We start from the raw sequence: 13981 nt of genomic DNA on the forward strand, positions 1-13981 counted from the left end.
GTTTATGAAATCGCCTTATAAGTTTAGTGGTTCTGCCTGTGCTGTATCCAGCTTAACAAAAGCAAATCAAAATAGCACCAGTTACTTATCCCGTGCCATAGGAAGATGAAAGTGCGTAAAAAGTGGCCCTATGTTGACAGTCTACTGCCTTGCCGATTCCATACACTAGCGCGTTCCTCAATTATTCCTCATTGATAACCACCTGAACGCTGCGATCACTTCAAGTAGGTCTCACTGAAGTCTCGAGCCAGGTGGCTGATACGGCTATAGAGGTGGCACCAGGCGTGTGTTTATCAGGAGCGAATGTTTCGCGGTCTCGTGATCTCGCCCGAAGTCTCCATCCAGTTGGATGAAGGGGCTTGAGACAAAACGCAAGCGGGAAGCAGCTACAGCGTATACTCGCCTATAGGCATGCAAGTCCCATCAACGTCTCGAAAGCCGTGCGCACACTGACAGGAGCTGCGGAAACAGACCGTGTGCCGACGCTCATGAGAGCACTGGAAGTGACTCTTGCAAGCTGCAAGCAGAACACGAACGAGCACGCGAGTTATCGAGGACGTTATTTTTTCGCTTAGCGCTAAATAACATCGCAGCCCTGCTTTTGCGATCGACTATACACAGGTAGTTTCAGCTTGCCTGTAAATGTATTGCCTTTCGCGGAACACCGGCCTAATGGAGACGTAAACGCGAGCGGTCGGATTGGTGGCGCCGTCTGGTGGCGCAGAGTTTAACCAGAGAGAACAACTAGCTACCGTTGCTGTAGCCATAGTACTTATCTTCTACTTAGCTGCTAATAGTGCATATTTGCGACTGCCACGTCTTCATTACAAGGCAGCTTTCCTTGCTTTTTCTGTGACAAGGACGCCCACGCAACGTGAGAACGTGGCTAAAGCGTTGCGATTCGCGACAAGGCGTCACACGATGTCGCTGCCACTGTGTGACAGCGTAGTGACTGCAGTTCGCGTCTCCAGTAAGCCAGTGTTCCGTTGGGGTTAATAGCGTTTACGCACAAGTTAAACTTATCGATTAGAGGGTTTTAGCGTCGAGTGATAAATGACAAGTTGTATAAACAATGCGCACGGGCGTATACGGGCTTCTTCCGCGACAAGTTACTCTGATGTCTAACGTCATAGTGCCGAGACCAGCCCACCCTACTCGCTTCTATCGAAGTGGCCCTGGTTACACACCCTCAGTCTTTAAAGCAACAAATCAATGGTGAAATCGCACCTATCGCTTAGTCCCATCACCCACTGAGGACAAAGTACGTATTAGCAATCTTTCGTCGTTATTGCTAAGATGGGCTGCGTGTTTTGACGCTCCAGGGCGTAGAGAGAGAAGGCATCGAACTTCGGGGGTGTTTTTATTTCCCCCTAGCAGATGGCGCCACAGCATAGCGATGATGCGTTGGCGATGCGGAACCCCATACACTGCATCCTTGATTTGATGCTAGGCTCAAGCACGACACGGGATGACGGCTCGCCAAGGCACACACAGCAGATCACGTGGCCTGCAACAGAGGGCACGCGCTGACCGCGATGCGCTGTAGCGCCCTCCACAGCACGTCGGAGTCGACGGCACAAACGCGCTTCGATTGTACGCTGCGTAATCGCTATCACAATAAAAACCACCGATATGCTATTCTATCTTAATTCACATGTGACGTCGTAAGCCCGAATACAGCCACACTACAGACAGCAGAAGTAGATCACAATTGCATAAACTCACAGATGACGGGGAAGCCATGTGGCTGTCGATAATCATCGAATAACAGGAAGTCGTCATGCTATATCATTACAGTCAGTCAGTGAAGTGTAAGAACCAGGTGCCAAATTCACAAAGCTTTTCTTTCGTGAGTGTTCTCTGCGAATGGTTTGCAGCCTTCGCTAATAAATCCAGCAAGATTATTGGCTGAAGCTTTCTCCTACGAACAATTCTAGTGGAAAACGTCTTCGTGAATTCAGGCCCAGATCTTTTTTTTTTTTTTCAGCTGCATATTATGATCAGAGACGAGGCAAAAAAAAAAAAACTGAAGGAAAGCGCGATGCAAACGCCCGTTAGAGATCGTGGTAATGAATATCACTATTAACAGTACGTTACTGAAATTACCGCGGTGCCAGCATCTGCCGTTTCTCAAGTCGCTTCCCGTGGGACAACGGCAAGTAGAATCCACGCATGTGGTCCCGGGATTCCTTGCGCAGTCGTCATTTTTCCCACAACCTGGGCGAAAGTAGAGCCGCCGCTCGAGCCTTAGGCTGAATATGCCCGAGCACTCCGAAATAACGTCTACATACGCGAATGATCCATTTAAATATTGTTCACCAACCAACACGCAGTTGAAGAAAAAGCTAAAGAGAAAACTTATTTGAGCGTAGTAAATTACGCTTCTACAATACAACAATATCTACTCTTGCGGTGAGTGCCCGCATGGCAATCGAGAAAACATGCAAGATGCAAAAAGACAATAAGTAGCGACGACGCCTTGAAGTCCCGGCACCAACTCTCTGTGACGTGATAGATTCTGACGGTGTCGGCTTCGGTTTAGAGAATTTTATATTGGTCAAGATGGACCCCTACACATCGTACTCTAAAAGAGCCAAAGACTTAACTTAGCAAGTTTCGGGAACTTTTCCTGCGCCACAGCATGTGAAAGTACTTTGAAATCTGTGGCGTCACGCTGACGTACGAGCACTTAGCTTTCAGTGCTAAATTGAAAAGAAAAATGGCCCTTTTGAGGTTTATTTTATGTTCTAATAATCAATCCTTCACCGCGAAATCAACAAAAATTGAGTTTTGAAGGAATACGCGCTCTCAGTATGAACCAATTTATTGTTTCTCTTTAGTGTTCCTTTAAAAAAAAGAAAGGTATTAGTTCTTAGACCGATCGTTTTTGAAAGTGTTCATTCTATTTACGACGCAAAAACATGCAGATCAATCTAGTTCTTACTTCGAATGTGGGGTAGATTTTTGTCCCCATTGTTAGGGTTCAAATTTTATGCCCGTTTCCGCTTAACTTCTGAAAGTATTTGCGAATTGACTGTTACGCACATTTCTCAATGTAGTGCATAGTGGCTTGTGTACGATTCAAGAAATCCAATAAAACCAATTTCATTTCTTTGTCGACCATACAGAGCTGTTGTTCTGTAGGACACACATAAAACCTGACGCTCGAAAAAGCGTTTTTCGAAATACACTTTTGATTTCGCCATTTACTATTTACATCACTACATTGCCCGAGCAATTCGCATTTATTACCTGATTGAAGATTGAAGAGAGCCTAATTGCTATAATTTCTTTAGTGAACTATGAGTGCTTGAAAGTGTATCAAACCAAGCCGCTGAAAGTAACGTCACAACAAAGTTTGAAGCCACAAGCAGTAAGATCAGACAAATCCACATATGCTAGCCGTCATTCCCATTGCAGCCAAACAAAAGCAAAGCAAGAGTTCCCTCTAAACTCGCGGACAACTTTCTGTGGCTATGAAGGGAAAGCTACGGAGGCAAAGCGCGCACAAGTGAGAGCGCTTCTGAAGAGAGTCCCGCGTGTTCATCCACGTTAGTTTAAGCTGAGAAGAGAAAACATAAACACCCTATTAGCGACAGTCAAATAAGACAATACACACCACTGAACGTAAAAGTTTACTTATTTTGCGGCTTCTCCCTTTCGCGACAGGGCAAACGCGAAACCGTCGCACGTGGAAGCTGCGTCGATTCGGCGTCTGTTCTGAGCCACCAAAAGCATTGTTAAGCGCTGCCGGACTACTTGGCGCAGTAACACATGTGCAGCAGTCACGCGCCCGTAGCTTAGGCACACAAAGTTTTCCGCGAGTACAGTAATTTCTGCAGCAAACTCCCCCGATTATCCTGCCCCCGAAAGAAGCTCTTGCACTACTTTGTAAAAGATCTCCCTATACATAGTACGCACGTGACGTCACATCCGCTGCTGTCATCCGCTTCCTCCACCTGCCGCCATCTTGGAGAACCTTATCAACAGGAGCGGGCCTAGGCCTATAGTCACTGTACCTATAGGTTCCCCAACATGGCGCCGCCGCAAACCGGAAGTCGCGGAGTATCCTTGAATGACGTACGTGCATACTATGTACAAACAACGATAGCGACATCCGCTGAACTCACGCTTCCGCGAAAGGCGTTTATTTTTTTTCCCCTCACCGACAACAATGCAGGTGCCGTTGGCGTCGAGTGCAAACGAACACCGACACTGCCGTTCCATGCAGAGCCCGTTGACGCCCCGGCAGTCGCCGTCCTCGTGGCAAGGCATGCCGACAGCGAGGCGTGCTGCGTCAAGGGAGAAAGGGTCACAAGGTTGCCTCGGTCTGTGGCGCGGCGTCTTTTGGTTGCGAACTTCAGCCTTATACAGAGACACGGAACTTTCGGCTGTCGTCTTCTTAAACTTTGTTAACTAGACCTACTTGAACGCCGCTACTTGAGTCTGTGGCGCGGCGTCTTTTGGTTGCGAACTTCAGCCTTATACAGAGACACGAAACTTTCGGCTGTCGTCTTCTTAAACTTTGTTAACTAGACCTACTTGAACGCCGCTACTTGAGTCTGTGGCGCGGCGTCTTTTGGTTGCGAACTTCAGCCTTATACAGAGACACGGAACTTTCGGATGTCGTCTTCTTAAACTTTGTTAACTAGACCTCGAAACCCCGCTACTTGAATGGCGGATAGTATTAATAATTGGTCATGATGTCTGTATGTGATAGACGATAAGAAAGGAACAGGTATGAGTAGGTTCGTACCTGACAAGTACTAGAGCCCACGAGCTGCTCTTGTCGAGATCACGAAACGAAGCGCCCGCTCGATAGAAGCTGCGCTTTCGGGTTTGGTAAGTACAGGTCTTTAATTTCAAAAATAATAGCAAAGATTAGTGAAGGTAGGTTAATTATCTATCGGCTGCTAGAATAGAGACTAGGCGTAATCCAAATTATCAAAGAAGTAAAATACAAACAGCGATGCTGGTGCACAGCACATTTTCTATGCATGCAGATGGCGACTGCATGTACATCGCCTTTATTAAAAAGAAAATTGTCAATGAACACTTTCATGCTGTCGGTCGGGTCGGCTTATTACGCTGGGGAAATCCAAAAGTGCGCCAACACATGTAACACCGCCAGGACTGACGACAACGCTGCTGTTCACCATGTCCTTGTTTCGGTATCGTGGAAATACTAGCGTGAATGTTATTTGACCTGACTCTGTACCAAATAACGGAACTGCCGCACTTACGTACGACATCTTTAAGCAGACCCTACGTAAACAACACAGATCAGTATCCAAGACTTAAAACACATATGACTTAACATATTAAACCTGCCTCCTGAAATCAGAACGCAGGTGAAGTTTTTCCACTGCACTTACCGAACGCCACAAGCTTCACTACGAGACATTATGACTTATGAGACATTAAGTTTTCTGCCGAAGCCCGAAACCGCTACGCCCAAGGTGACAACGTTTTCAGAACGCCACTCACGGACCACGACGAGATTCAGCATAACGGACTTGGTCAGGGGCGGCCGGCTGTGCAGAGTCACCTGCACGAACACTGCCAGCGGTCGGCCGACCTCCCACAGGACGAGGCTCCCCTCGTGCCGATGGACCGCGGACTTGGACGAGAAGGACACGGGGCGCCTCCACGGCTCCTCCCCGGAGACCTGCGTCGACGTTGGACGCGCGGGCGACACTGCGCGGCCTTGCGGCAGCGTTCGTCGCGACTTTGCGTGCTATGTGTATAATCTTAACGGTCACTGCACAACTGTACGAAAACGCGGGCGCCGTCGAAACAAAGCAAGCAGTGCGGTCACTGATGTCTTACTCCGCGAGTTTCGCAGTGCCTTTGTTTTGTACGACGCTTTATGCGAAAAAAAAAAAGACTATTTTTATTTAGGAGAAACACAATTTGGGGGACGCGAGGCTACGGCGAATTCCGTAATGTTTGTGCCCCTTCGTGCCACCAATATGCGACGTAATATGGCTTCGTCGCGAGAACGCGGGCTCAACCGTGACCTATGCTGGCAGAAATGTGTCACTCCGCTCGATCCGTGGTAAATAAGGCTAAGATGTGTGATGCCTTCTGCATAATAATTACGTCATACCTTGCGACCCAACAGTGTGAAGCTTAAGGTTACATATAGTCAGATGGCGCATACCAACATTTTGCGTCTATATGGGACGCACAACTCTTTCATTGCGAATGTGATCAGTAAGAGCAGCCTCTCAGGACTTCGTAGCGTCACCCGCTAAGCACAAAATGGAGTGCACTGACCAAGCTAGTCGCCCCCACCACCCCACCCCGCCTCCCCCCAGAAGCTTTACCTGTTCCAGTAAAGTTGCGTCCGCGCTGACTCCGTAGCGATAACGCAGGACTAAAGTGTCGCGTGACACCACCAGAACGCGGTCTCCGTCTTCGTAATGACTCCCGAATTCATCCAAGACTTCGAGCTCAACTTTGGAAGGTCCTGAAACGAAACAAAGCTCACGGTCGACATCAACGAGAGCGCCGTTAAAGAAACGTTTAATGATGCAACGTGCGAGCGTAAGCGACAAGAATCAAGCGATTCGAGTGGATAGATTTATAACAACGGTTATTTGAAGCCAAGCACAATGAAGTCAAGGAACGCATAGTATAAATTGACTGCTTATAATTGAAGAGAAGTTATGAATGATAGATAAACAATAAGCTCCATATTCTTTCATGGTTAACAGCATTAATGTATCTACAGATAACGGCTGTTTTCCATTATTTACAAGCATTGAAGCCGGTATACGTTGGTGTTTAGGAAGACACTCTGAAGCCCATTTATTTTACAAAATTGCGCGGCACTTCGCGATACCTTCTCTGACCCATATATATATATATATATATATATATATATATATATATATATATATATATATATATTGCGTGTTACGACATGGCGTACTGCGTAAGTTTGGTTGCAATGTTGGGACCTACCCGAGGAGTCACTGCACCTCCATATGCCTTCTATGGCGTGCATTCCAAAAGGGCAGCGACAGACCGACGTGCATTTGTCGTTGGCAACTGCGGAATTGCAACGCCAGCCATCCGCACAGGCCGGAAGGACAGCTGCGACACAGGGAATAAAGGAAGTAATTATTGAACGCATGCCGCGATGCCAGTTTGAGTTTCAACTAGAGCCAGCGTGAAAAAATTCAGGCTATAAATCCCGTTTATAATCTCGAGGAGCTCTCTTGAAAACTCAGCTGTCAGATCACGAGTCGAACAAAGAAAATGTCAGAATCTGCCCGAAAGATTGATTAGACTAGACATGTGCGCCAGACACTGTCAAAGCTGAGAGAGAGAGAGAGAGAGAGAGATAGATAGAGATAGATAGATAGATAGATAGATAGATAGATAGATAGATAGATAGATAGATAGATAGATAGATAGATAGATAGATAGATAGAGAGAGAGAGAGAGAGAGAGAGAGAGAGAGAATACTTGGTCTAATGATCTTAACTCTACACAACATCCTTGGGAAACGCCCTTCACGATCTTACACCATTGCAGCTAAACCTGCGCTCACTTTGTTACCGATAAGCTGAACAGAATAGCACATTTGCTCTAGGCAGTAACTCCGGAATCCTAATAAAAACCTGCCTTCGTTTATCTTCATAACAATCAGTGAATGCCATTAAACCGGAAGTTCCTTTGAAGAGCTTACTCACTCGCTAAAGAAACAGCAGAAAACGTATGAGATCCTCAGGCTGTACCTGGACGCCTCAAGTGCGTTAGTGTTGTGCTCCTCATCATTCGATGATTATCCATCGACCTCTATCCATGGACTCCCGTGAGCTTTTTCAGTCTTCCACCTGTTACTCCCTTTGGTTACCTCTTCTTTTCTTTCACTCCGCCTATTATGCGACATTTGAGCTCCCACCACGTAACTGCTCACGCTCCTCTTACACATCTCGTATTCTCTCCGCTCGCGTCAACTACCGCTCAGGTAATCACTTGACACCTGTCATGAAGGCCCTGAACGGTCTTGCATAATGCTGACACATTACAACAATTCCACCAGCGACTTCGTTGTCGGCGTGATAACTGAGCGCGAACGTAACAGCGCCGCAAAAGTTAGAGTGGCGCCTCCACATTTCAGCCGTACGGCCACCATAACTCACTTCCGACGACGGTGACTCCGCCGCCGCTTCCGTCCGAATGGGCTGCGGCCGCGGCCGACGTGCGGTTTCGAACCATGGCGACGCAGGCGTAGCGTCCGTCGGGCTGAGCGGCCATGTTGTCGAACAGCGCCGCCCTGGTGAGTGTCACGTGAGTGCCGTTAGAGGCCGGGACCACGACTGCGTCCACGCGCTCCAGGACGTCTTCACGCAGACAGCACACCTGCGTGGATAAAGAGCTAGCTGGTGTGTATAGTGCAGGGGGTGTCCTGTCTTTGAGAAGATGGGGAGCCGTGTACATTTATTCGACACAGAAGTTCCAAGCGCACGACGCTACCTAAGATTAAGGTCAAGAATAACTTGCAGGATAAACGTACTCTGTTTAACGAACAAGCAAAATACAACGAGAAGCCACATGAGCGTCTTTACTACGTGTGTTCCCCAGACTATTAATTTAAGAAGCTCGACGTCTGCCAATAAAGTAAGCTTAAACTCTACACAATTCGATCCCATGGCATCGCAACTGTGCTCACGCTTGGCAGGCGGGACACGTGGTAGTGGCCAAGCACACGCGAAAGCTAGGCGTGCAAGAAAGTAGCGTCGAATCACACTTGAAAGCGTTGTACTGGGTCGTCCACGTTTACTGAAAAGACGTCATCAGTATTCAATCAGGCATAACTTCAACGTGTCTTCTACACCACGGAGGAAATGTGCCTGGTACGACGCACAATAATGATGTCGATAAATGAAATACTAGTTCTCTAAAATTTTTGCTAAAAATTAGCTTCTATACACTCTCAAATATTTACTGTGGCCCTAAAAGCGGCCCCTAAAACTGTATCCCTAAAGTGGCCGCTAAAATGACGCCCCTAAAATGTCGCCCCTGAAAAACTCTAACAGTGGTCGACCTTGTTACAGATTTCGTTACAGATTGCACGCCCTGGAAGCGTACTTACTCTGCGTGATAAACTCACACATATTTTCAAGCGTGCAAGAAAGTTACACAAAATCCGATTTTCTCAGCGTAGACAGGTTTAATATTATAGCGTTTAAGGGTTGCCACGCGGCATAAGCTCAGTATGAAATTAAGCATAAGCATGCAGGCGCATTTTATGCAAGCACTGCAACAGTGACTTATACAATGTGTTCTCTATAATCCATCCTTCATAGTCTTCAGCTTTATCACTCTTCTATTTCCCACCTGTAGTACTTTCATTACTATATTTCAGGCGCCACATGGCCAGTCATAAACTGTGGACACAAACTAACCAAAGAAGTCGCCACAGGCACGGGTGAGCAATAGAGCGATGCAGTGCTGCACTGCTGATGCAATAGCGCAGGGTGCACCGAACTGACGTTTCCGCTGCAGTTTTCGCAATCTGAAATTCTCTTAGTGGTCTCCTTGGAAACATTACAAGGTTACAGACCTACCAAATCTCGAGCACCTTATGTTTATTATTACGAAAGAAAGTAGCCGCACGATATATTTAAAGGCGAAGCAGCGTCGCCCACGGTAGACAGACTCTTGCGGCAAATTTGGGTTTAGTTCTTCGCGGCGCAGGCATTCTACTCCTAAGCCACAAAAGGAAATAAGAAATAATTCGATTGCGTACAAAATGCACACGCAGAAAGGCGCCGTGCGTGGTAAGTCTGTTCATGTGTTCAGACAGCATCAAGGCGTAACGACTTCACAATCGTGACGCGTACTATTCAGCGAACTATCGAACAGCAATACCACGCGTAACAACTAATAGATATGTTATCCTTGAGCTAGGTCAATTATAGCACATTTCCCAATCAACCACAACATCGAAGATGTGCTGAGGCGAAACGACTGAAGTTGTTAGAGTAGTCATAATGGCGGTCAGCACACTACGCAAGACGGGGCATTTTGCCGTAATCGTTCTGATAAAATACAGCGTGATCAAAGGTCCTTACAAACTAGGTGGCGTGACAACCTCTAATTAAAAAAGAAACGCCCATAACAGCTAGTCACTTATGAGTGGTGAATGCGAAAGCATTAATATACAATTGAACGCCGATGAGTGGTCAATCGAGTTTTGCGCTGCGAGTAACGTACCGTAGCGGTACGCACTGCCCGAGCCAGTAAACAGCAGCAGCCTGCGGTGCCAACGCCCCATGGCGCGGACGCCCTGAGCGACGAGACCGAGGAAGCAGCAGCGGCCACCAAGGCCGGCAGGCGCGCTCAGCAGCTAAGCCCAATGGGGGTGAGAAAGAGAGATACGGACCGCGGGCCAGCTTCCGGGAACGAGATCGAGGGTGACGTGGCGTCGCGGCGGTGCCCTTTCGTCTTGCGCAACACCTGGCGCACTATGGGAGAGGTCGGGTGTCCCCTTCCGCCCGCTCTGCTCCGTCCAGGCGCGTCCGTGATGTGTCGCCGCAGCCAATGGGAATTTAGGTGCCATTTTGCTGCTACAGATTACAGACGACGGCTTTCTCGCTCAATGGGCCATTTGGCACTTTCGCATCAAAATCAACAACAGTTCTGAATGAAGCAACTAGCAATAGTTCAACATACTCAAAGGCACGCATAAGTTAGAGGAAAAAACTGCATGATAGCTTTTACGGGATGCATAGAACCAACAAGATCAGTCCTTGCAAGCCTCAACAGCTATTGACACACAACACGATGCACTCGTACAGTCGTGCCCCCTTGTAACAGCAACACGGTAAAGAAGCGGCTAATGGTAGAGGCGGCAAGCTGCATTCAGAACCTAAGCAAAATGCATTTCAGCCGCCTACTGCACTGCGGACAAACCGAACCACAACATGGGCATAGGCCGTGATCAACATCGTCGCTTACCCGTGCAAACATGATCGAGCACAACAACCAACGAGCCAAAGAAAGGAAGAAAGAAAGCAAGAAAGAAAGAAAGCGTGAGAACAAGAATTTTCGCACCGAACGGCGGCGATCCATTGTTACCGTTGCTCCCGCTAATAAAGCCTTGCGAGAATGATTACAATCGTGACACGGGCAAGTTTTTGCAGGTGATTGAGCACCCCATCAGGCGACAATTGTTCTTTAACATGCCTTAAACCTTCGGCCACCACACGCATGCGACGGATGTTGCTTATACCACTCCGAAAGCGTGAATCAACCGGAGAAGCACGAGCAACGGCAGAAAACTACGGCGGACGGCAGCCTCCTTTCCCGAGTGTGCTTAGCAAGCCCACCACCAGTGGCGCGCCCATCTGCGCGCATTTAGCGTGTACGCAGGAGGAGCCGACAGACCTGCACGTCCCTCTCGGCTTCCGCTCGCAGCCTCTGCGCGGGTCCCATGGAGTTGCCGCTGGAGCTGCAGACGATGAGGCCAGGGCGCAGGGCAGCGATCGCTTGCTCCAGGTTTTCCTCTCCTTGCCCTTCGACGAAGAATACTGCACCAAGAAGCGAGTATATCTATCATTCTTCCGGTTCACTCTTGTACTGCAATTCATTCACGACGGTGCGACAAACTGTTCGATACTATTTCATTTCACCGCTGCTGCTTGCGGCTGTTTGCTTGCACTCGTGAGCAATATGACAGGAAACACCTAATTCCTTCTTTGGGAACAATTACTTCTGATATGTAGATTCCAATGTGACATCTTAATGTGCAGAAGTAGCTTTCCTGCTGCCCATTTACTCTCGCCAAATATTTCTATGTGGGTATTTTTGTTTAAATACTAAGGCCGGTTCAAATCATTTAGGTTGTCCTACTTCATATTGTCCGCTTGCTGTACAACAGACTTATAAGCGAAAATTTTTGAAACGTTTCATTAACGATGATTTACTTTTAGACACCGGAGGTAATCGATTCCAAACATGGGAGAGCCGAGACTGACAAAACACAGATTGTTTTTACAAAGATCCCAGTGACTTTTTTAGCGACATTGGTGTTGCCGATTTGGCACGGTACAGGAACTGGCCTGAATATACATGCTGGAAGTAAGTGCCCTTCTGGTGTCCATTCTCCATTGGAAAAATTCCACGGGCATGGTCGGAGACTGCTGAGTTAATCTTTCTCGCTAGCAAAAATTTTCGCGAAGCGACGCAACAGTCGTAAGTTGTATAATGAGCCCAATTCCTAAACATTACGTAAAATTGGGGGGAGTCTGAAGGTGTGTGTGTGTATATATATATATATATATATATATATATATATATATATATATATATATATATATATATATATATATATATATATATATATATATATATGCATGCGCGTGCGTGCGTGTATTATATATATATATATATATATATCGAGAGAGAGAGAGAGAGAGAGAGATGGTGAATACAAGAGCCCGACAGATTCTAAGTCGACGCCCAGGTCGGTGCGCTTCTCCGAGAGATAGCAGCTTGCATGCAAATGCTTGCAACGTGACGACGAGCCGTAGCGTGAACAGACGTCTTGGCTACGCGCGTGGCAACATGCTGGACGGAGACGGCACCGAAGCAAAATTCTTGCGCGTTCGAACAACCTTTCAAGACACTTTGAAGAGGTAAACGATGAGACTACCAGCTCTAATCTTACCAGCCGTGAGCAGAAACGTGGCAAGCTGGAATTCCCTGTAGCAGCAGCCCATCCCAGCGTCCGAGTAATGCAACTTCTTCTTCTTCCAGTTGTCTGTTGTGCGAATTATGACAGCCACACACGAACGAGGCCCATTCGCGAAACCGGTGTCATGACAAAACGAACCAAGTTGTTCGCTTTTCAATAATACGGGAAGCCACAACGTTTAACATCGTTCTTTGTTCTCATTTTTCCTTTGTCAAATAATCGTGCCCTAAGTTCTCAAGGCATGTCGTTTAGCTTAGATAAAGCTAAACAACGCATCCGACGCTTTAGTACTTGTTGAATGAAGCGCGATACTATACATCTGAATAAAGTAACTTTACACGGTACATCGGATTGATTATTATTTAGTTAAGTATAAGATATTACAGCCACAAAGTCAGTACTACGCAGGAACGGCATAACGTTAATGTAACAAACAGAATGTAGCAAAAATACAGCCTTTGTCAAATTATACGGGCAATAGTTTCGAACTTTCGCCATACATGCCGTTCGGCTGCTTGGTACGGTTTTTGTTGCGTTGCTGACGCTCCAGGCCTCTTATGAGACTTCTTTTTTATTTCCCAGGGCGCTGTAACTTACTGCATGCCACAGCAACTGTGTTAAATAGCCTGTATAGTAGGCTTGGTAACCGCCGGCAGCGTAAGCCCGCACGATTTTGACAAATACAGCACGTCAACATGATGAAGTGCCATCTCCTCGAGGATTATGCAGGTACCATTAGTGCAGCCTCATGGAAGGGTATAGTCGGCGCCGTTCCTCTACTGACGCCAATGTCCGGGACTCGATTCCCTGCTACCGTAGCCGGATGTCGGCTCAAGATCGGCGGCTCAAAATAAGGGACAAACTCTGCACTGAGGCCTCTCTCATAACATTTGTAGTGCTTGCAAACGTTAAACGGAACAAACCCGCCTATATTAATACCACAGCAAGTGCCAAATATAGCACAATAATAATTACGATACATAAGCAGTAACTATTAGGAAATTAGCAAATGGTTACGATTAGTACGTTGTGCCGTACGTTCGGCGCCAACACAAGTGAAATGTACATGTTAAAAAAATAACATCGAATTATGTTTCTCCTTTCTCTCTTCTCTTTTGCATGGCGTAAGTGAAGCAAGAGCAGCGATGATGTTGTTCGATACCGCCGATATGTAATTACTGCACAATCCTTGTAACGTCGCATCGGTTTGCCATTACCGTGCTCCATATACCAGGATGACTACGCAAAAATAGCCCAACAAATTAT

At 47.0% G+C, this 13981-nt stretch overlaps 1 protein-coding gene across 1 annotated transcript; it reads right to left on the minus strand.

The window, feature by feature from the left end:
• Window positions 1–386: 386 nt before the first annotated feature.
• On the minus strand, window positions 387–12129 carry LOC142559986 (uncharacterized). Its single transcript, XM_075671710.1, has 8 exons — window positions 12081–12129; window positions 11407–11549; window positions 8157–8376; window positions 6970–7101; window positions 6330–6472; window positions 5488–5668; window positions 4167–4292; window positions 387–517 (listed from the first exon to the last, which is right to left on the minus strand). Exons 1-8 carry the CDS (start codon window positions 12127–12129, stop codon window positions 387–389), a joined length of 1125 nt encoding a protein of 374 aa, XP_075527825.1.
• Window positions 12130–13981: the final 1852 nt, after the last annotated feature.

This window comes from Dermacentor variabilis, chromosome 10 (genome assembly GCF_050947875.1).
Source record: "Dermacentor variabilis isolate Ectoservices chromosome 10, ASM5094787v1, whole genome shotgun sequence".
Taxonomy (NCBI): Eukaryota; Metazoa; Arthropoda; class Arachnida; order Ixodida; family Ixodidae; genus Dermacentor; species Dermacentor variabilis.